Source organism: Fulmarus glacialis, unplaced genomic scaffold (genome assembly GCF_000690835.1).
Source record: "Fulmarus glacialis isolate BGI_N327 unplaced genomic scaffold, ASM69083v1 scaffold16933, whole genome shotgun sequence".
NCBI lineage: Eukaryota > Metazoa > Chordata > Aves > Procellariiformes > Procellariidae > Fulmarus > Fulmarus glacialis.
The window spans coordinates 8,674-31,365 of record NW_009202456.1 but is presented as its reverse complement, the minus strand read 5'-3'; the positions used below and the strand labels follow the sequence as shown (position 1 = coordinate 31,365).

Below are 22,692 nucleotides of genomic sequence, written 5' to 3'. Positions count from 1 at the left end.
AAAGATTGAAAATAGGATTAGCAAAGGAGAATGTACCATTCAATGAGTATTGGAAAAGATGCTTATCAAAAATTTATCAGGCGAAGTAAGTCTGAGAAATGCTGGTAACAGATGGGAGCTGTCTCAGCAAAAAAAATGTTGCTAGTTTGACTGTTTCTCTAGCTGAGGATAAAAGTGTTCTGGGGGGGAAAAAAAAAGTCTGATTTTTCTTACCTCTTCCTTCTCTGCACTTTGCAAGTCCCTCCACTCCTCAGTGACGTGACCAAAGTCCACTGTGTTCATCGCAACCTTATATTCCCCAATGATATCATGTTTGGAGAAACGATCAAAGTCATAAACTGCCATCACTAAAGTTTTTCCACCCAGCTCGGAGTATGGCACCTGCAAAGAAGAGAAAATGACAAACTCCGAATCTGAGACAATAAAGATCAGTCCACTACAATGCAAATCTATTTCTTTGGTTTATCAGCTGTCATCTCAGGTAAATTGAACTGCAGAGAAAATTATGAGGTGTATTTGTTTCAGAGTCACCAGATGCAGTATTTTTTGAGACCAGGCTCTGGCACTCGATAGAACAATGTGGCAGCTCACTCATCACTCCCCGTGTTTTTCTCATTCCACTTCAAATGATTTTGTGGGTGATGAAACTGAAACAGGAAGCCCAATTATTTGCACTGAAGACACATGAACTTTTCACACAATGGTGTCTTTTCCTCAATAAATCAACTGTCATCACGCAGAAATGGGTAGCTCCCAGACTGATGAAAAAACCAGAACTGGCTTACTGTATCTGACACAAAGTAATTAGACACTAAATAGTTATCTTACAGTACCACTACCTATTACTTACCAAGGCATATTTTTCATTATTATACCTTTCACACTGTAGACACTAAGGTGCTTTTAAGTCACAGTATACAGCTAGAAATTGTGGTGGCAGAGGGCCAAGTTCTGGCTAATTCTCCAGCTGTTCTGATGTGTTTCAGACAGATGCTGTGGGTTAGGATGCTTATGAGTCACATTTTTAATATTCAGATGAAGACGTGCAGTTCAGGTAAGCTACACTTGAGTGGCTACCTGGAGAGGTCTGACTTAGGAATTGTTTGGACTTACATTGAACACTTGGTCAATTCAAATATATTCTGAAAGTATAAATGGTTTCCATGGGCTTCAGTAAACATTTCTGTATTAATTGTCTATATAAAAAGAGAAATGAAAGCGTGGCATTATCATTGGCCTTGTTAACCGCTGTATGTTCCGGTCTGTTTAAATCCTAGGACTGTTGTCTTTTGTTTGGCTTCAACTTGCTTTTTAAAATACTCACTAATAACATGAGTAGTTTTCTTTTGTCATAACATGTTATATAATGTTTAAAAGAAGCTTTTCAAGTTGAGAGCCAGCTCCAGCTTCCACTAATGAGTACAATAGTTTCAGTGGGTACAGGGGTAAATACTACAGCAAAATCTATTTTGATTCTGTAAATTATTTGTAGCTTCTAAAAAGCTATAGAAGGCAAATATATGTGGAAGGCAAAATTCTAAATAATTTCACTTTTATTTTTTTGCAGCCTCAAAAACAGGAGAAGAGAAATGTTCTGAAGTTTCTTTCTCCATCAGTTTACAATACCACTTAATGGATTCTGGTCATTAGGAATGCATGAAAAGACTAAATTTATCATTATTTACTTTTTTTTATCATTAACTCGACCTCAGTAAAGCTTATTTTAGCTACTTTCCTTTTTAAAGAGGATCTACTGGCAGTGCTTCCTCCATTCATTACCTCTAAAGCAGCCTCAGCCTACAGCTTTGTTCAGGACAACCAAGGATGTCCTCAGCTCTGGTGAAGGATTGCTCCCTCTCCCTGCTTTCTGCTCTGCTCAGAGATACTCAACCTCTTGACTTAATGCAGGTGAGACCTTGGTAGAAGGACACGTATAGGAGTGTTTTTCTGGCACAGACATGTCACTCCTCCAGACATGAACCCTCTTCCTGGGCCTGGGGAGAAACATCTCTCTCTGCCAGACTGGTGTAGTCCAGCTAGGATTTCTCAGTTTCCTTTTGGTATACAATTCAGACAGCTGGAGCCTGACGAACACCTCCACCCTGGAACGGCACCATGGATGTCTGGGAAACAGAAATGAAAAGGGGACTAACATGGGGAACCACCCAAAGAAGAGAAGGAATGAGGTCCCGGGCTCAAGATGCAATACAGCAGAAACATAACCCATCTCATCCCCATTAGCCCTTCTTTGGGAGGAAGGCAGGCAGCTCACAGCTCTCCTTTCGGAGAAGGTGACAAAATGGGCCTGGGCTGTCTGGTGGGCAGCTCTGCCAAAGAGAGAGATGGGAAGGATGCCAGCAGAAGCTGTGCACCACCTGAAGTGTGTCACAGAAGTAAGGCTCTGCCCAAGTAAACGAGATATTGTCAGTAGTTCCCACGGAAGTTAGTTATTACAGTTGCAGCACTAGTTAAATGGTCGCTTCTCTTTTTCACTGTAGCCCCCAGAACAACGATAGTACTTGGCATGCTCCGTTGGTTTTCTCTTGAGTACAGACCACAGTATCCCCGGGATGATCAGTACCACATTAGGATGCACCTAAACACTCTGTCAGGTCTTGCGTGGAAAGCAAACTTTCTTCTGGAGCATAACATTTGAATATTAAAGATGTGACTTAAAACAAGTGGGCATTATAGCCCAGGAGTGGATGATCTGATTTATAATTTGTGCCTTTGTCTTAGATGACAGCATTATTGGTTCTTTCTTTTCTTCTGTGAGCTGCGTGGCAATCTGTAATTTATAACTCTGTTTTCTTTTAAATACTCTCTTAGGAAAGCTCAAGAAAAAAATAACTCCCCACAAAAGATTATTTTTATGAACATCTTCAAGGGAAAAAATAAGCTTATATATGCAATAGTAGTTCTGGCCTCCAGGGATATCTTTCTCATTGAATGATTACATAGCCTGAGTCTTTCACTGTTCCTGTTTTCAGTCTGTAGCTGTCATTATAAGATTGGGCATAGAGAGAAAGGCCTAAAGTAACAGCAGAGGAATGTGTATTAGGAGAAGCCCTATGAAACATGCTGTATAATATTCTTTTACTGTATTTAACTGGGGTTTAGGTATGGCTACAGTTTGAGAAAAACACTATTGATAGATACTATTGGAATGACTTAAATAGCTACATTTATTTAATTCATATGTTACTAAACCTGAGACATGATTTCTTTTCATATGTAAAATAGCATGGCAAAGAATTGCCATGACAAAGTCTAACAAGATTAATCTGCCATATTGTACTTCATCTATTTACCTTCCTTGATTTTAATTTATTTCTGTGGTGAAAAGAAATGGTATACTGAAATTCATAAATCAGACTACAAAGATATTTAAAGAAAATGCTGGTCTAGTGAAATTTACCTGACATTTGTCAAAGTGTCACTATTTTGTGACTTACTTGTAAGTTTTATCCAGCCATAAAATATGGATCAGATTGTCATACATCAGGATAACTGAAGTGCCTAAAATCAAACTGTGCCTTTTACACCTACTGAGGGCTGACCTTATGTTATACCATTTTCATCATAAGATTGAATATCAGAGGTTTCTACAACATGAAAAATCACTACGCTGCAGTTACCAATTAACTAAGATATCTAACTTTGTAGCCAAGCATGAGATACATAGTGGTTAAATAAAAATGTTTCAATAATTATAAAAAAAATACCTTGAATGTAAATTGCTCATTGAAAACTGGGTTAAGGGTCTTTCTGTGGACTTTTGTCTCGTATTTCTTCTTCTTATCAGGCAGCAGAAAAACTTTCACATAGGGATCGGATGTACCACCCATATCTAAAGCAGGCAGCTCAGCTGCTTGAATAATCCCAACCAGAAGCTGAAAAGAGAGAAAAACAGCAGAATGAAATTTCAAATAGATATTTATAAAAAAAGTGTAACAGAGAAATACACATGCAGACTCTATTTCTGGTCTATGAAAAACTATTCCCCCCCTTGCCTTCAAGGAAGGCAAATGAAGCAACACTACAGACTTTAGAAAACCAATTATGGCAGATGCAGACTGTACAAAGGCTGTTTTGAAGGAGAAAAGAGGTTTTCAAAGGGCAGCTGATTACATCTAAATACAGACTTCATCTTTTTAAAGACTGCAATCAAATAACTTTCAATTGCTCTCTCCTCTTGTGCATTATTTTTCTATGCTGGGCACCATGAATAGAAATCACATTATTAAACAATCAAGAATGTCTAATTTTGACCACAAAATTTGTATTCTAAATCCCCAACATGTAACCTTCCCCCCAACCAAACACAAAAAGGTGGTACGTCAAATGCAAATCGTTAGGCAGAGCTTTATTGAAAAAAAATGGATCTTGCAGTCTTCCCATATTTAAATTCTCTTGCTATGCATACAAATAGGTTTAGGTAGTAAACTAAGGACAGCATTTTCAAAAAATACCCCATGAAAACTAACCTTTGGTAACTAAATCCTAGTAACAATTTGTAATCTCATTGCAAAACAGAAAAATTAGTTTCTTAAATCTCTTTTAAAAATAAGACTGAAGCACATGTGAAATTTGTAAATGCCTTGGCCATTTTTTAAATGTTATAAATGAATGCTTATGTTATGTTATGTTATGTTATGTTATGTTATGCTATGCTATGCTATGCTATGTTATGTTATGTTATGTTATGTTATGTTATGTTATGTTATGTTATGTTATGTTATGTTATGTTATGTTATGTTATGTTATGTTATGTTATGTTATGTTATGTTATGTTATGTTATGTTATGTTATGTTATGTTATGTTATGTTATGTTATGTTATGTTATGTTATGTTATGTTATGTTATGTTATGTTATGTTATGTTATGTTATGTTATGTTATGTTATGTTATGTTATGTTATGTTATGTTATGTTATGTTATGTTATGTTATGTTATGTTATGTTATGTTATGTTATGTTATGTTATGTTATGTTATGTTATGTTATGTTATGTTATGTTATGTTATGTTATGTTATGTTATGTTATGTTATGTTATGTTATGTTATGTTATGTTATGTTATGTTATGTTATGTTATGTTATGTTATGTTATGTTATGTTATGTTATGTTATGTTATGTTATGTTATGTTATGTTATGTTATGTTATGTTATGTTATGTTATGTTATGTTATGTTATGTTATGTTATGTTATGTTATGTTATGTTATGTTATGTTATGTTATGTTATGTTATGTTATGTTATGTTATGTTATGTTATGTTATGTTATGTTATGTTATGTTATGTTATGTTATGTTATGTTATGTTATGTTATGTTATGTTATGTTATGTTATGTTATGTTATGTTATGTTATGTTATGTTATGTTATGTTATGTTATGTTATGTTATGTTATGTTATGTTATGTTATGTTATGTTATGTTATGTTATGTTATGTTATGTTATGTTATGTTATGTTATGTTATGTTATGTTATGTTATGTTATGTTATGTTATGTTATGTTATATAGACATCCCAGCCTGTATTAAGCCTCATCAGCATAATGGAGTTGAGAGAAAGAAAATACTTTTAAACTTGTTTCATAGGCACAGACCTAAGGTAAACATTCAAGTGACTCTTCAAGGTCAATCTGGAGACAAGATATTAAGAACCGGGAATGAAATCTGAGAATATTTTCTTCTAAATCAGTGCTTCAGGCACAATATATTTGTTTCTCTCATGGATGAATTGTTTAAAATTGGAAACAGAAGCTCTAACAACTGGAATACAGAACAATATAGTCAATCTAGGAAAAAAAGCTTCTGCCTTCTCAGAGATTCCTCAAAGTTAGACTTATTTTTACCAGTTTTAAATTCACAGTATGGCCTGCATGCTTTCCCACCTATAGGACTCTTAAGCCCCATGAAACATTTTCCTTTAGCTGTAAGAAACACTTCTCCTTTTCTGTCTCATTCTTATTCTAGATGCATAACAGTTCATAAATACATGGATAGGCTCAGGATCTACATCAAGTCTTTCACATCCAAGAGTGAAAAACAAGTCTATGACTTTTAGTTAACAGACTGGAAAAGCAATTCAATTCCCTTTTAAAATTTCTCTCTCTAAAACTGAGGCATCGTGCTCTGGAGAGTACATCTTGTCTCCATTCTTAATCCTGTGCAATATATTAGCCAGATTTTTGGTCTGTAGTTTCATGGCACTGTGCTATACTAACCTAACTGAATCCTCTCTTCTACTCTTCTATATTATCTATCCTCTGACAAATGCCAAGCTGCAACATAGTTTAGAGCAGCAAAATAAAATAGGAATACATAACTCAAATAATTTATTACCTTAACTAAATACTACATACTTTTACAGATTTGTTGCTCTCCCATCCTATTTCACTTTATAAAATATAGTTCACAAAATCAACATTTCCTGTAATAAAATTCACACAGAAAGTTTGTTTTCATTTTCTAAGGAAACTGAAATCCATTTGTCAGAACACATTTGCAGCTTTTCCTTTCCCTCTCTTTAGGTCTTCTGCTTCTGAAGGGTCTTATGCTTCATACTGATTTCATACTGATTTCAAGGGGGATCAGTGTGACTTATCACATGGCCAGGGAATTTGCTCTGGGAGTCAAGGAAAAGCTCCTTTAACCACAGGTTCTTGAAAGGCTTCGGAATTCTTTTTGGCTCTTGCATTGAAAAACGAGCACTGGTAGTCAGAAGATAGTTGAAAAGACAGGGAAATACTATGTGTTATGCCACATCATAGCTGTGTGTAAATACCCTGCTGCTGACACAGAAATATTTCTTAATTTCTCTTATTTTCTTTGTCTTCCAACAAGTAAGTGTACTGTATTCCGTGAACAGCATCAGATAAAGAATCTGAATATGGAAATAAATCACAAGTACATGCGGAATTCAGTTCAGACGAAGAATAGGCATTTAACAGGGAACAGGGATTTAAACTCAGTAGTATTTTTTCCCTAAATAGAGAAGAATGATGTGGTTTTGACTGAAGTTGTCAAAAAATGAAATGCAGGATATGTATTCTCAAGTTCACTGAAAGACATGCAGTAGAAGCGAAGAAGTCAGATGTGTTGGCATACTTCGGTCCAAAGTTAAGCACAGTGAGTTTTAATGTGAGGCTGTGAATTGGTATAATTGGCAAAAGTGATCCCAACCACAGCAAGAGGCCAGGGAGGGGAATTAAGTTTGAGCTAGTTCAGGATGTGGCTAGACCCAGATTCTAGGTCTACATGACATTACCCTGTCTATTTCTGCTGAAAACTTGGGTAAGTATGCCAAAGTTTGGTCTTACCAGCTTCAGAATAGGGTACTGAAGGAGTACCAGTCCTTGACTGGAGAGATTCTTCTTGTCCAACTTTCCTGGTTTTTTTGGGACAGACCTTTTTATTTGAACTTTTTTTCCAAACTAAAATTTTCTTGGCTAGCAGGTGTACTTTCACAGAGAGCAACAGAACCTGATGCAGCTAGTTAATAAGGCAAAGTGCACACTTGATGAAGTGAGAGAAAGCTACTCCTGGCAATCTTATCAACTTGCTAAAAGACCCACAATGAATCAACTTATTTTTATGTCCCTCTCTTTTTCCTCCCATCTTTTGTTTGCTTACAATTTAAATACCTGAAGGCTGAAGCTATCTTTTACTGTCTGCATGCAGACTCCATAATATAATGTGGGCTGACATTGATTGGTGACGCCTTAATATAAGTTATTAATAACCATTAGATAAAACTGTGTCTTCAATTTTGATTCAAAGTGTAATATAAACTCCAAGTACATTGAATACCAATTTAGTAGTACCTCTGTCATGAATCTTCAGTCTTGCTTTCTCCCTTTACTCCGTGCAAGCAGTAAGGATTTCAGAAATATCTACTGTAACTAAATGTATTACTTCATTCTCCCCTTGCACGCACAGAAATGAAATATTACAGGTTGGTTGTTTCAAACCTGATTGTTCTGGAAGTCATAATCCAAAGAATATTGGATTTTCCCTAGTTTCTCCACTTCTTTGGGCTCTTCTTTCTCTTCCCCATCAGTCAGCCCAGTTTCAGCATCATCATCCTTAAGAGCCTAGAAAGAAGGAATGTAATACTCATAAGTAAGGCAAACTCTTAAGTACCAGTTTAAAATAGACACTGTCCTCAAATCTATTTTAAAGCCATTAAAAGCAAGCATGACAGCAGAAATCCAAATATGCAGTTTACATACATATTTATACTATTTAGGTTGCTCAAGAAGATGTTATAAATCAGCAAGCAAGCAATGGAAGTAGGAAGAAAGCTTCTTGGACTATTACAAGCAACAATTGTTATAAAACCTGAAAGTAGAAACAAAATATCAACTTTATATCAAAAAACTCTTCTGGGCTCACACTGGCTCTTAAAGAGGCACAAGGAGGCAAACATGCTATTAAATAAGCAAAGTCACACATTCATTCAACTTAAGAATATCTTGGCAATGTCAAACCTGGTTGTGCATGCTGTGAATTGTTTGCAATTGGCAACGCATTTCTGTAGGATTACTATGATAAAGAGCATGTGCTGTGGATGAGTTCTTCCTACAATCATACGCCAAACATTTTTCACGTTTATTTAGAATGAATATGGAGCAAAGTTTTCACCATGCCGTTAGCAAATGCATATTTCTCCTTTTCCCTCCCTCCTGAGACCAATTTCCTTTTTATTCATTCTCGCTATAAAGCTTGGCTGAACCAAATTGATTGAAAGTTGATTTTAGTTTGCTTAGAAAGAAACACAAACATAAAGAAATACAGAACTGCTTACAGCTTTGTCTATTGCATAAAACCTGCTATTTTTAAAGGACACAGCAGTTATCTTAGATTTTATACATAATTAAAATACTAAATGATGTAATCTTTTTTTTTTGCTGTACCAGAAAGCAGAAGTATTTGCAGTGGAAAAGGCAATTCATACAATTATTAAACCATATGAACCATAACTAACTATGTAGATCTTACTCCAGCAGATTCTTACTTGGGTAAGAACTGAAAAATGGGCAAAAGTGATGAGACAAATAGTGAAAAATTGTGGAAAAGGTGAAAATAAAGTTGAGAGTGTGAAAACAAGGAATCAATACTGAGCATTCATCTGGAACTGTTATTTGCATGTTATTGTAAAGAGTATGCTTATCTATAAGAGCCCTATCCGGATGAAAGTTCCTTCTATATGGAGCTTCTGCTTGCAGAAACAGACTATTAAGTGCAAGATTAAGATTTGTTGTTCTTTCTTTTTTCACAATGTGAGGTGGTCTGAAGAAACCTACAGAATATGTAAAAAACAGGCTGCAGCTGGAGCTCTCTATCCGAAGAGATTATCAAGGCTGGAAAGTAGCTATACCCAGGGTTGATGGTGGTTGGTGAAAGAAAGAACATGAAAGCATTAGCATTCTCCTCAGCCATGAAGGCAGTGGGGGCCATGCAACAGTTGTGTGGGTGTGGTAAGAGGAAAGATTGATCTCCGAGGTAGAAAATGTTATTTTTCAAAAGCCAGATCTAAATTCAAAAGGTCAGACTCAAAACTGTACAATATTAAGCAATTATTTCTCTACTTTTTGAAATAAGCTAGAAATTCAGCTGGCATAGCTCAACTGAAATCAATGCAACAACATTGATTTATGCAAGCTGAGGAGCTGGGTTTGAGTTAAATATCTGAATGTTAGTGAATGATGGACTCTTTACTAGGAACATAAATTACAGTGCACCTGGATAAGATCGGTGGGAAAGGTTGGTAGTGGATGAGAATGACCTGTGATGTTGGAAGAGTAATACTTTTTGAACTAAACCATTTCTATTTGGAAGGGCTGAACTGCCTGAAATGAAAATTATTTTGAGACATTTTAATCGCCGAGGTGCTAGTGAGTTCTCTGGCTGTAGCACAACATTTTTGTTAGTACAACAACAAGCGTGACACTTCAAAACTGGCAGGCTCTATGGCAAGAGGATACTGTTGGAGCAAAGCCAGTTTGAGGCACAGCCCCTGCAGGACCATACGTGGGACTTTCAAGATATGGGGTGATGTGACTACGCCAAACACCTTGCTTTCATTGGTAATAAAAATAAGCTTGAGGTTTTGTGATCATCAAAGCAAAAAAAAAAAGATGTGACTCAGTCTAACTGAAGCAACTACATTTATCTGAGCCTGGAGACAACAGGAAGCAATAACTCAGAGTGGGATGTTAACTCCAAGACCCACTGCTCTGAATCATCCCAGTATTGCCCTAATAGAGGACTCCATGATAGAAGGGTGATAAACATCTCCAGTATATCAATCTTTCTGGGATAAGTACTGGACTTTCTGCTATTCCATCTACTTTTGACCTGGATTTTGTTTGAGAGGAAATATCCTACAGCCATTCCTCAGGGATAAAAGGGAGAAGGCAAAAAGAACCTTCTATGTTAATTTCCAGGTATGAGGAATTTGTAACTATTGCATCAAGGCAATAGTTACATATCCATGCTTTTTCTAGAATAATTATATACTCCTCTGCATAGCTGATCAATCCAGGAGATGCCAGAGCTGTGGGTAACTCACTGTGAAAAAGTTCTTACTATAACTATGGAAAATACAATGGGAAGCTAACGTCCCTCTTGCAAGGGAGTTTTGAAGTGCAGGCAGAAAACATTGTGTGGTTGGGAAAATCTTCTCCACAGGTTATGAGAGGCCTATTGGAAGGTGAAAGCAATTTCCCAGGGGAGATCGAAAACATTGCACGTTACTCACATCAGCTAAGGAGCTATATGATTCTTCCTGACCTTGACTCAGAAACACTGAAGCGCTAAAAAACAATAAGACGGTGTTCAGATTCGGCCAAGGTTGTGGCGTGGGGGGAGGGAAGAAATGACAAATTATTATCTCTACAGCAGTCTGTACATAATAGTTTTTACCGTCAAGAGAGGAATTTGCTTTCAAACTAGAGGCCAATGCTTGAAGAAGAAGCTGAGTCAAAGGAAGCACAGAAGTTTCTCATGTTTCATGCAGCTGCTGAGTTCCAAAGAGGAAGAAGAATTGGATTGCTTCAAAGTACTTGAAACACCCCGTAGGGATTTTCATTTTGTATTGAGATTCTCTGAAAGATCAATATTTAATGGAATAGTACTGCAACCCTCAATTTATAGCACACTATATCACACTATATTGGATCTTACTGTTGTATTGCTACAATCAATTAAAATAAGCAGCTATATTTTATTGGTTTTAGAAACAATAAAGTATTTTTAATTATAAGCCAGCTTTTTCCTCAAGCCTCTTCAACTGACACAACTGTGATGAGAAAGCCTGGATTTAGATGCAGAGGAATATAAGCCTTTCCTTTCCTAACATTTCTTTTAATTCCATGACATGTTAAATGCTTTTTCTGTGAAATAGGCAACACAGAAATGCATTATTACATTGTGCTGGAGACCAGATTTATCTTTTCTAATTTGGGATGACTGTGAATTTCACTTAAGTGGTTTCTTCGTTTCTGCACAACATATGCAGAAACACACAACAATGAAACCTCTATATCCTCTATATCCTCTTACATGTGTGTAAGTATCTGAAAAACATAGGCTTATACCGTAAGCAGGTGTAGGAATGTACAAAAAAAGCGTTAATCCAATACAACCATTACAAGGCGATACATCCACATCTAATGAAATCAGCAAGTGGGAAAAGTTACTTTGTGCCAGGGACCTTAACAGAGCCACACAATATGCAATATATGTTTTCTTAGACCTGGAAGACAAAGTGAATTTTTGAGCAACCTCTCATTTAATCCATATTTGAATGAGCTCTGTAACTAGTTCTAACCAAGGGTGCAGACATAAATCTACATATGGCATTAGGATTTTCTTTTCTGTGCCTTGTTTAGTTAACCGTTTTCAAGCTCATCTACTCTGTAGTGGTTCCTACAACAAACAGGGCTAAATTACAGCAATCTGGGATCCACAGTTCAATCTGCTGGCTGTTTCTTCACTTCCGTAATATAATTAAGAGTGGTTTTACAGTCTCCTCTTTTCTTCAGGGTTCTTAAAGAAAATGATTTTCAATTTTTTTGTAGTTGCATCTTTTGCACAAAAAGAGGAAAAAACCCCAAAACTGCCTGTAATTGCAGTTCTGCAAACTCCACACCTTGCAGTGGGGTTCTACATTTCCTGGGCTTCCTCCCCCTCCCATTCCCCCAGCCGACAAAAGCCTCTCTCCAGTGACGCTGCCCTCCTAATACTGCAAACATCCCTTGCTTCCAGCTCAGTTCCACCAAAAGCCCTGCACCCTGTCACTGGGTTTACCCCACTACTATCCACCACAAACCACAAGAGAGATTCTGGGGATTAAGAGAGCTTTACGTACACTTTCATTTAATCCCTCCCAAAACTACGTGTAGAAATCAAGGGCGTCTGCAAGGGATTTAGCCCAGTTGGTCTGCTGGTTGCCTCCAGATTCTACGTGTGCATGAAGCCCCAGGAAAGCAAACTAACATGAGACTCAGGTAACAAAGCTGCTGGAGGGGGCAAGTGTACTTCCTTGCCTCCTCTGCAGCGAGGCAGAGGCTACAATCAGGTCCGAGTCACCAGGAGGATGCAAAGACCCATGAAGGTGTATTTTGGTCTTTGATTCAGGTCTCATATGTTTCATTGCTAACACCTAGTTCATGTCACAAGCTATTTAGGACTGCAAGCAAAGTGCCCTTCACTGTCGTATGTAAAAAGCCACTTTCATTAACAGAGCTTTTAGGGTTCCTTCCATTCATGGGGTGGCCTATGGCGTCACTTTTAAGGAAACAAGTTACCAGTAAGCAAGAAGGAGAGACGTTAAGAAGGAAAACATCACGCTGACTGCAGCCTGTAAGTTTATTTGCCGTGCAGTGCATGCTGCTGTCCCGAGTTCCATCTCCACCTGCCCCATCAATCATTCCTTGTGTTCACATGGTGAAGGGGATATTTTTTTAATGTGTGAATGATGCCCAGTCCTCAGGCTTGTGCAATGCCTGCTGAGCTGAATGGAAGAAAACAATATCATTTTGTAGCAAGAATGTTCTGTGCCATGTCCAACAACGAATTTATCAGAAAGGCAATTTTTCCCCCACACCTAGGAATGGCTGCATTTCCTCTAACGGTGGTGCACCTCTCACCAATTTCTTTCACTTTCAAGAACACCATAATTCTGACCTGGTCAATGTTGATCCCAGGGGAAAAGAAAAGCCTTTAAAAATTCCTGGCTGATTCCCTATCACAAAGCAGAAAAGCCTGCAACTGTAGCACATTCTCTATCAGAGCCCCTCAGAAGGAAAGGCAACATTTCATTCATTCAGCATCTGCTTTCTCTCCATGAATTAATTTAAAGAGCATGTTGCGCATGGGTTTCCAGTGGCTGAGCCAGGCTTTGGCCATTGTGAAATCTATTTTGCCGTTACTGCTGTAAGAGTGTTGGCCTCACACACCAGCAGTGGGCCACACCGATGCACAGAACGAGCAAGACCCTGCTGTGTTCAGCATGCGATGCCTTGACATTACTTCCTTGCTTGTTATCCAGGTTTTAAATGGTCTGTTGGGTTATTCAAAAGGCTTTCTTTCTTTAGGAGCTCTACGACATGAGGTCATCACGTTCAGCTTAAGAGCTCGCTGAATTGTCTGGGTACTAAAATCCCAACTTACTCTGGTGCAACAGAAGAATACAGAAAATGCTGGAGGTGTTCAATGTAAAATATGAATACATACATGCAAGTTGGGGCTGTTAAGCCTCAAATCAACCTGTTTTTCTTGCAGCCAGTGTTTATTTGCTGAAAAAAGATGCAGCTGATCTCAGCCTGGGGGCCTAGTTTGGAAGTTCACCCTGCTGGTCAGGGCTCTGCCTTGAACGCAGGGCCCATGTGCATGAACTAAAAGAAGTAAGCACTCTTGCAAGCACGCTGGCGTGCTCTGCTCCCACTTCCCATATGGCAGTGCTTGGTTGTGCTAAGCAGCAGGCTGTGAGTAGGAGGCAGCTTTAGGCTGCTTGGGCAGTGCATGCTGCTCAATCAATTGTTCTTCATCCTCCCCAAATGAATGGCAGCCAGCCAGATGGAAGCATGCTTTGGGACAGAGCTGGCTCCTCGACATGGGAGGACCACTCCAAGTACTACATTTATTTCTGTGGGAAAAATTTGTCATACTATATGATTAGGACTACACCTATTTAACAGTGAAAATTAACCTAAATATAGCCAGATATGATTTATTGGGTGCCACATTGATCTATGTAGAAAAAGTTGGCAAAGACCTGTTCTTTTGGCTCAGTTGCTTAAAAAGAGATAACATCATCCTCTGACCATCCTCTAAATAGGACTTTATCCAGTATCTGATATTCTCATGCTGGAAGGTTATTTTGCCATTCATATTTATTATTCATCATTTTGTAAAGAATAAATGCCTTTGCTCAAAAAGTAAACAATTAAATATTCCCAATGGGGTTTGAAATGTATACCTCATTGATATGAACTGCTGTTCCTGTTGTAGGTTATTCATACCCACTAACTTCAGGCACTTAGTGTAAGAGTTTAGCTCTCCATATAATCAGTGGATACAGGTAAATGTCTCGAGAGTGTGATTCAAATCACTTAATTTAGGAAATAATTGCATACTTCCTAGACACCACTCATTAGGAACCTGCAGATTCTGGTCTTGAATAAAGAATTCAAACTTTGGTCTGTTAATCAAGAGAACGCAAGAAAGAAACGTCCTTGACAACGGAAGCTTCCAGCGGCAAGACCTTCAGTATAGAAAACAAGACGTGTAAGAAATGAGTAGGATCTGTATCTTCACATCATCCTAACAGTACAATAGGTTACAATAAAAGTAATAAATGAATTATTTAACAGGAAAAATATCTTTTAAAAAGGAGGAAAAAGACACTCGGGAAGCATGCAAAGCAAGCTCCTATGTCTTCTTGGGAGTGACTGAGAAGAGGAGACAGGAATGCAAATAAGCCTTGTGGCTCACAGCTGTTGCTGCCATATTTTCAGGGTTCTGAAGTCTAATATAAATCTACGTTACAAAAGAGTTTTGCGGAAAACCCTGCAGAACACAAACACTCATCTATAACATTGTATCTTCATAAACATGTCATTTTCACATTTTTCAGGAAGTTTTATGCGCCCTGCACAGTTGCCTTCTGAGGCAGGTGAAAAAGCAGGACAACTGGTCAAGCCTGAGGTTGAATTAATGTACAAATGGGACTCAGTCAATCCATTTTGACTGCCACAGTATACTTATTGGGCTTGTTTTCTAAGAAAGACTTGTCCCCATTGTTTCTGACTAATTTTCGACACTGTAATGTCTTTGCAGCACATGCTGTCTTTCTGAGTGTGAATTAGGATGTCTCATTGCATTGTGGATAAACCATGGCGAGCATTAATGTCACCATGGGCTGAAAATGCCAACAAATGGGAATTGGCATGCTGAGACCAAGACAGGTGGCACCGTGGAATAAATACACTCACTATTCTCTAGGCATTCAACTGGCAAAACAAACAAGCACACGAGCAAACATTGCAGAAGAAAAGACCACTGCCAGCAACAGAGCTCCTTTCCCTCAAAAGATCCTCTTGGATTATTTCTGGCAATAAAGGCTTCGTTTCCTTTGAGTGAAATCCAGGCTCTCTGGATGTCAGTGTGGATTTTACTGACTTCATTTTGGCTGTCTTCATGCTGCCAGGTCAACACACACTACTTTGAAATATTTCAGGGCATCTAACATTAAAAAACTTGTTCAGTATTTTGTCTCCATGAAGGCAAGGGTGTTTACTGTTCAACAGCTAAAATCATAAGGTGAAATAGTCTAAGAAAACCATTATACATTGAAGTTCGGTTAGGTGCAATTGCAGCTCTCAATATCATGTTACTTACAACAGGTTAGTACATGAACATTAATCAGAATATTCTGATTAAGTTACTACATAACCCTGATGTGAAAGGAAGGCCTATGTAAAGGAAAGACAAACATACAAAGAAGTCAGGTGGCTGACTGAAGGCCACAGTAAGTCAGTAGCAGAGCCAAGAATATACTCCTCATACTCCAGGGTGTAGTACATATACCCAAATCTCCTATTTCACCTAACAGACATATTCACTGTAAGCCAAAAATCTTTCACTAGTGACAGTGTTTTAGCCTGATGCAACGAGAAAGGACTGAGCTATTAAATCTCCTTCTCCACAAATGCTTTGTGACCTAATAAAATGTTCAGACCACCAAAACAATTATTCTCCAAGCAATAAGGCTAAATTTTAGTAATTTTTCAGTGCTGCTGTTCATGACTGGGATGATCGCATCTGTTCCTTTCCTCAGCCCACAGGCTGAGCTTAAGCAAGAATTTTGTTGTACCAATGCATTAAATTCAGACCCAATAAATCAGCAACTATTATAGTGTCTCTGGACCTGGGTGTTTGAGGGCCTTTTTTTCCCTAAAGAAAAAAGTAGTGGGAGCCACCAAGGGCATGGCAGAGACTGGAGAGTTATAAAGATGAAAACTGTGACGGGAAGATCTCATAAAAACACTGGTGCTAGTTGTCGTTCAGCTGCACCAACAGAAATCTGGAGTAAGACCACTTAAAAGAGTTTGGTGGGGAGCATTAAGAACTTAAAGCGTGGGCACTGTACTGAGATGAAGCGAGAGCCCACAGCAAGTTTCATGAGGTACCAATCATTTTAGCAACACTTAGAAACTAAGACATTAAATATACATACTGCTTTCATCTACTTTTGATATGGTGACATTTACACAAAAAGGAAATAAAATTAGCAAGTTATTTTTATGTGCTGATCAATTTTGAACTTGAGCTTTCTAGTACAGTTTGACTTAATATTTTAACTACAGAAAGAATGACAACCTCTTTTCTTTTGCCCTCCTCTAGCCTCCCCCCAAATATATACCCAACCAAAAAAACACCCAATCAATTTAGTTCAGCCTCTTGATGTGTGTATCAAAGCTTCTACATATAAATCTCAGCTGAGGAGCCAGAGCTGCCAGAAGACTATATGTATCAGAGCTTTAGACTAGGTGTGTCCAAATAGCAAAATAAACCTACCGCAAGTGACAATCCAGAACAGTCATGAGACACAACATAGACAAGGAGGACATAGAAGGAAGAAATAAAAATTAAAACATCCACACACAAACATTAGTAAAAACCATGGAGAAATGACCTTTTTACAGTAATACATTCATTAACAATTTGCCTCCTGTAGAAGGAATCTAATCCTCCCAGGGGCCCGTGGTGGAGTTTCATACTCTACTTGAAAAAGTAAGCACTCCCTGCCATGGGAACAGGTTTCAAGACTGAAAACCTAATCTTATTTTCAACTCATCTCCCACTTTACCTCAACTACATTTGCTCATAATCTATATTATTTCATAAACAGTTTCTCATTTAAAGTTGTGTTCAGGGAAGTGGACATTTTGATGCACAAATATTCTAACAGAGACCAACATTTTATTCCACTTTCTGTAATATCTAACTATCGTCTGTGACTATTGAGCTGACTCAGTCTCTGCGTCAAAAGGATCTTTTAACTATGTCAAGCTATATGGCTCTATAATGATTTGGCACAGATGTGCAGGTCAGCATAGCACTTGTAGGTCAGAAGTTCTCTTTGACAAACAAAACCAGACTAAGATGGAAATCTATTTCCAGAATCTGATACTTCCAATTTACCAAATGCTACTCCCTTTCAAGTTTTGTGTGCCTAGGGAACTAGGATCTTGCAAGATGCCAAGTGCCTATCAACTGCTATTATGCACTCTCAGCTGAAGGCAGAAGGTAATTAGCACTTGCAGGTTCAGGCCTAACAATGACTGAACTAAGCTTTCTGGTTTTTTGACAACATTTCAGATCTTTGGTACTGTATGTTGCCCTTTATAATGGCATTAGATTTACATCTTGATCTTCAATTTTTTTTTTTTAACATTAAAATTTGCTTCTTCAGAGAGCTAAAAGGCATTCTTGTTTTTCCCCTTTCTATTTTATGCCAGAGCCCTTAAGTGGTTCAATTCTCTTTACTGAAATACTCTACATTTAGCATTGCATTAAGTTCAGCTAGGTATATTAAAATTTGCACTGATAATTCAAGATTAAACTGTTAGAATAAACAATCTGAAATAGAAATAGAATAGAATAAACAATACTGAAAAGAAAAAAGAAAAGACAGCTAAAATTCACAAATTAGAAATTAAGTTGGTAAAAGTTATTGAATGCCAAGGACTTAAAATCTGTACACTATCAGACTGCTAGGTATGAATTTAAGGGGCTAATTTAAGCAGCCTGTTTTTGAAATCCCAGACAGTGAAGAGGAAGCTTGGTTGGAGATTTGGTGATGCATCCACTCATTAAAAGTCTGACATTTACACCAACTGAGAAACTACCCTCCTTAGGTTTAACTGTGCAAAACAAAACATACTGGTTAAATCCCAAAATATTTGGGCAAAAGTATGTTTAAATAACTATACTGAATATTTTGAATGGAGTCATCTTAAAATACCTATCCGTGCCACATTTGAAAGTTTGAGCTCTTTTTGTAGACAAGAGATGCATGATTCAGCTTTTCATCAAATTTTCCCATGAAAAACATAGAAATGAAACTCAATATTCATTACATAATGTAATTTTGCATTTAAAATAGTTATTTTCCAAGAATCCATTCATCTAGGTCATTCATCCAGGTCCTAATGAATATAATTAAAAACACTTAATAATATACTAATAATAAATACAACAATGGCCTTACACGATATGGAACAAATTCCACATAAATATCAATCAACAAATTGCACATTATTTGTCCTACAACAAAGTATTAGGCTTGTTATCATTAGTAGAACATAACAAACATCTCAAGGAATTTTTCCACAAGCATAATCAAACAGTTCTTCCAAATTATTCTTGGTTCAATGGGAGGAGTTGGCTAACAGTAGCCCAGGGTAACCCAACAATTGATGATCTGATTTTCCATGCATTGCTGAGGGGGAAATATCTCACAATTACTTAATATTAATAGCCCAGAACAAAGTCTATAAATCAAATACAGGGAATCTACGAATGCTAAATCAAAGTGCTTAAAGAAAAGGGGGTTGTTTCACACTCATCATATGGAGAAAACAAAATCAGCATAAAATCTTTTTCAAGGGAGAACTCAAAATTTCTGCTCTGTTGTCTTTTGAGCTCGGCCTCACTAATCTTCCTAACCTTGGAATAGCTGCACCTACATTAGTGATTTTGTGTACTGACAAGGTTGTTTTCAGGTGTGAATTTGTCTTGTGTCATGCACTCCAGTACACCAGTGTGGCACATGAAGCATCTTCTCTCTAGGTGGAACCAAGGTCGAAGCTGCACACCAGGGCACTATCTAAAGTGCTCCACTTGCAATGTGGATGCAAGGGTCTCCAGCCGCTCACTCTTTGTGCCTGTGTAGCATGCTTTTAGTTGCGGTATGGCAATCTGGGATGGCTGTAGAGAAATCTGCTTTGTATTGCCTACTAGCATGTAGACACGAGTACACCTAAGATGGGCAACTGGTGTGAACTTCATTAGCTGTAAGCATGCAATGTGTACGTATGGTCTGAGAACCAAACCAGATTGTGTCAGATCAAGCCTCTCTTTCCTTCATCACTCACGTGATGACAGTGTGTACAGTGGTCACTATAAAATGTTGATACACACAGCTTGAAAGTAACGAATTTTGCCAAGGCTTACTTTATTGGTGTAGTGTAACTACAGACTAGAAAAGTTAACTACTGTCTAATGAATCAACATTTTAGTACTGGCTACTGCAACTGAGTACATGAGCAGGAATAAAACAACTGGATCTTCAGTTATTTTCTTCCCATACTGTCTACTGAGCAAGAACAACAAAAACTGTCCTCTTGTCGATAATGGAAACTGGAAATAGCTCTGATGGCTCTGTACCTTTGAAGCTTATCCATTATTTTCCTCCCCTTATCTGAGCTCCTTTTAGACTGTACTCATGTGATCCAGTTGCAGCTAGTCGTGCCCCTGTACTCGGCCCTGGTGAGGCCGCACCTCAAATCCTGTGTTCAGTTTTGGGCCCCTCACTACAAGAAGGACATTGAGGTGCTGGAGCGTGTCCAGAGAAGGGCAACGAAGCTGGTGAAGGGTCTAGAGAACAAGTCTGATGAGGAGCGGCTGAGGGAACTGGGGCTGTTTAGCCTGGAGAAGAGGAGGCTGAGGGGAGACCTCATCGCGCTCTACAACTACCTGAAAGGAGGTTGTAGCGAGGTGGGGGTCAGTCTCTTCTGCCAAGTAACTAGCGATAGGACGAGAGGAAATGGCCTCAAGTTGCACCAGGGGAGATTTAGACTGGACATTAGGAAAAATTTCTTTACTGAAAGAGTGGTCAGGCCTTGGAACAGGCTGCCCAGGGAAGGGGTTGAGTCACCATTCCTGGAAGTATTTAAAAGACGTGTAGATGAGGCGCTTAGGGACATGGTTTATTGGGCATGGTGGTGTTGGGTTAACGGTTGGACTTGATGATCTTAGAGGTCTTTTCCAACCTACCTTAATGATTCTATGATTCTATGCTGATTCTAGTCATCAGACTTGTAAGGCTTCCTCATCCACTCTCCTGATTTTGCTCTTCCCCTATCACATCTTACATGCTTGGAAAAGCATGCTAACCTGTCCCAGGACTCTTAAGAGTGGCTGATGAGCCACACTGATGGCTGCTCCATGACTGTACAGTGGCATCTCACCACTTGTTCTAGACTGCTCCATGGGCCTCTTAGCTACTGTGCTCTACGCTTCTCTTCTTGGATCTTGTTCCTCAGGTTCCCAGCTTTGGCTTGTACTTCTAATCAACCTGCCTTCAGCCCAACTTTCTTCTACATTAGATCCCAACTTGTGGAAGGAACTGCTCATTCCTGACCATGCTTTTATCCTCTCTCTTTGGCTAGATAAGTGCTTCTGGACTGCTCTGGCTCAACCTCACCAGGGGTCTTGGGAGCACAGGCTTGACCATGCAATATCTTTACAGTTATTGGCTCCTAGCAAAGAGGTTTTGCAAAGCAATTCTCTAAATCTCTTCAGTACTTTCCGTTTGAAAAATACAGCTCTCTGTCTTCTTAGCTTAGGAAATCTGGCAACGCAGTGAGGACACATGGATACTTCACATTTATTTCCCCATTCTTCTGCTTATTCTCAACAGTTTGCTCCAGGAAGGGCAGTACTAAAACCCTGTTAAAAAAAGCTTTATTTTCTTTCAGAAACATATTAGTCAAATCTATGGCCCTGAGGATTAGGACCTTCTGCTTCTCTTGGATGAAGCAGATCTGAAGGACAAGTTTTTCTGCCCTTATGAAAATGATGCTGCTCATTATGCTAATCTTTTCCTCAAGTTACTCAGTTGACTTACAGCTACAAGTATGGCCTGTTATCTTTAATATCTTCCTCTCTAGTACAAAATGAATTCTCCCAACATCATTGTGTTGAATGCCCCTGTGCTCTTCCTTTTTGGTTGTTTTCCCTTGTTTCTATGCTTCTCATTTTTTCTTCTATACTGTTGGTTTTTTCTCTGCTGAACTTTTGCTTTTGTATAAAAAGAGATTTAGAGTTCAGAGCTACTTTTATTTATCATGTAAGCTCAGAAATACTGCTAGAAAGATATACAAATACTGTACTAGGTCCTGGTCAAAGTCTTGAAAAAGGACAGTGAAAATTGTGCACATTTGCTTCATATTTGGGACAACCAAGATACTCTCAATGAACTTGCCCCTTCCAGATGAGTCGTTATATGCCTGCTCATTTTTTTTTAGCAGAGCAGGGAAATTGGCTGACTGCTTTATCAGTGATGCCACACCCAGATTCATCTTTTGTGATACCACCGAGAAGATGCTGCCAATCAGTCCCCTCTTCACAGAGCCACTACTGAGGCAACAAGCAAAACTTTTTGTAGACACATCAAATAGAAACCTTCAAATGCAACTCAAGAGTTCAAGAAAAGGAGAGGTACTTTACCTGGTCTTTCATGGTTTTCCCTAAATCTTTAACATCTTTCATGTTAATAGCGTTCTTCCCTCCCTTCTCCTTTCCCTTCTTCTTGTTCTTCTTTTTGAACAAGCATTTCTTACAGAGACAAAAGCAGCAGGTAAGGATTAATAGGACTGCAACTATGGCTATGGCTATTAAGGCCCAAGGTGGCACTGGAAGAGAAAAAGAAAAACACACAAAAAGAAGGTGGTAAACTGTTAGTAGGGTTAAATTAAGAAACCAACACATTTCTCTCACAGCTAAGCCTTTTCCAATGAAAATGCCTTGCAGAAATACCTGAAATCCTTTCTAAAATATCCTGTCATCATTTATATATTTCTCCCAACTGAGCATTTGCACACATAATGCCAATTTAACACTTCTATCTATATACATGCCTGGTGACACATATCAAACTCACTTGCAGCTATTTTGATTAATCAACCATCTGAAAACAATATGTCCAAAATATTTACACTGTGCAAATCTGTAAAATGTTCAGCACATTTAGGCAATTACTTGCTTCTTTCTTTAATCATCTCCCCAATCTACCTGGCATTGCGGCTGAATCGGGTGGAACTGACTGGGAATTTCCCCTTTCCAGAATGGCATCCGATCCAAGCAGTCAGTTTTAATGAACAGCCCTTCTC

General features: G+C 38.3%; 1 protein-coding gene across 1 annotated transcript; it reads right to left on the bottom strand.

Annotated features, from left to right (window-relative positions):
* Window positions 1–210: 210 nt before the first annotated feature.
* Window positions 211–22,601, bottom strand: LOC104071282 (synaptotagmin-1; the record flags this gene model as incomplete). The annotated part of the gene is made up of 5 exons (XM_009574302.1): window positions 22,595–22,601; window positions 22,031–22,257; window positions 7,978–8,100; window positions 3,726–3,893; window positions 211–381 (listed from the first exon to the last, which is right to left on the bottom strand). Coding segments are annotated over exons 1-5 (696 nt in total), but the record flags the coding sequence as incomplete, so codon positions are not given.
* Window positions 22,602–22,692: the final 91 nt, after the last annotated feature.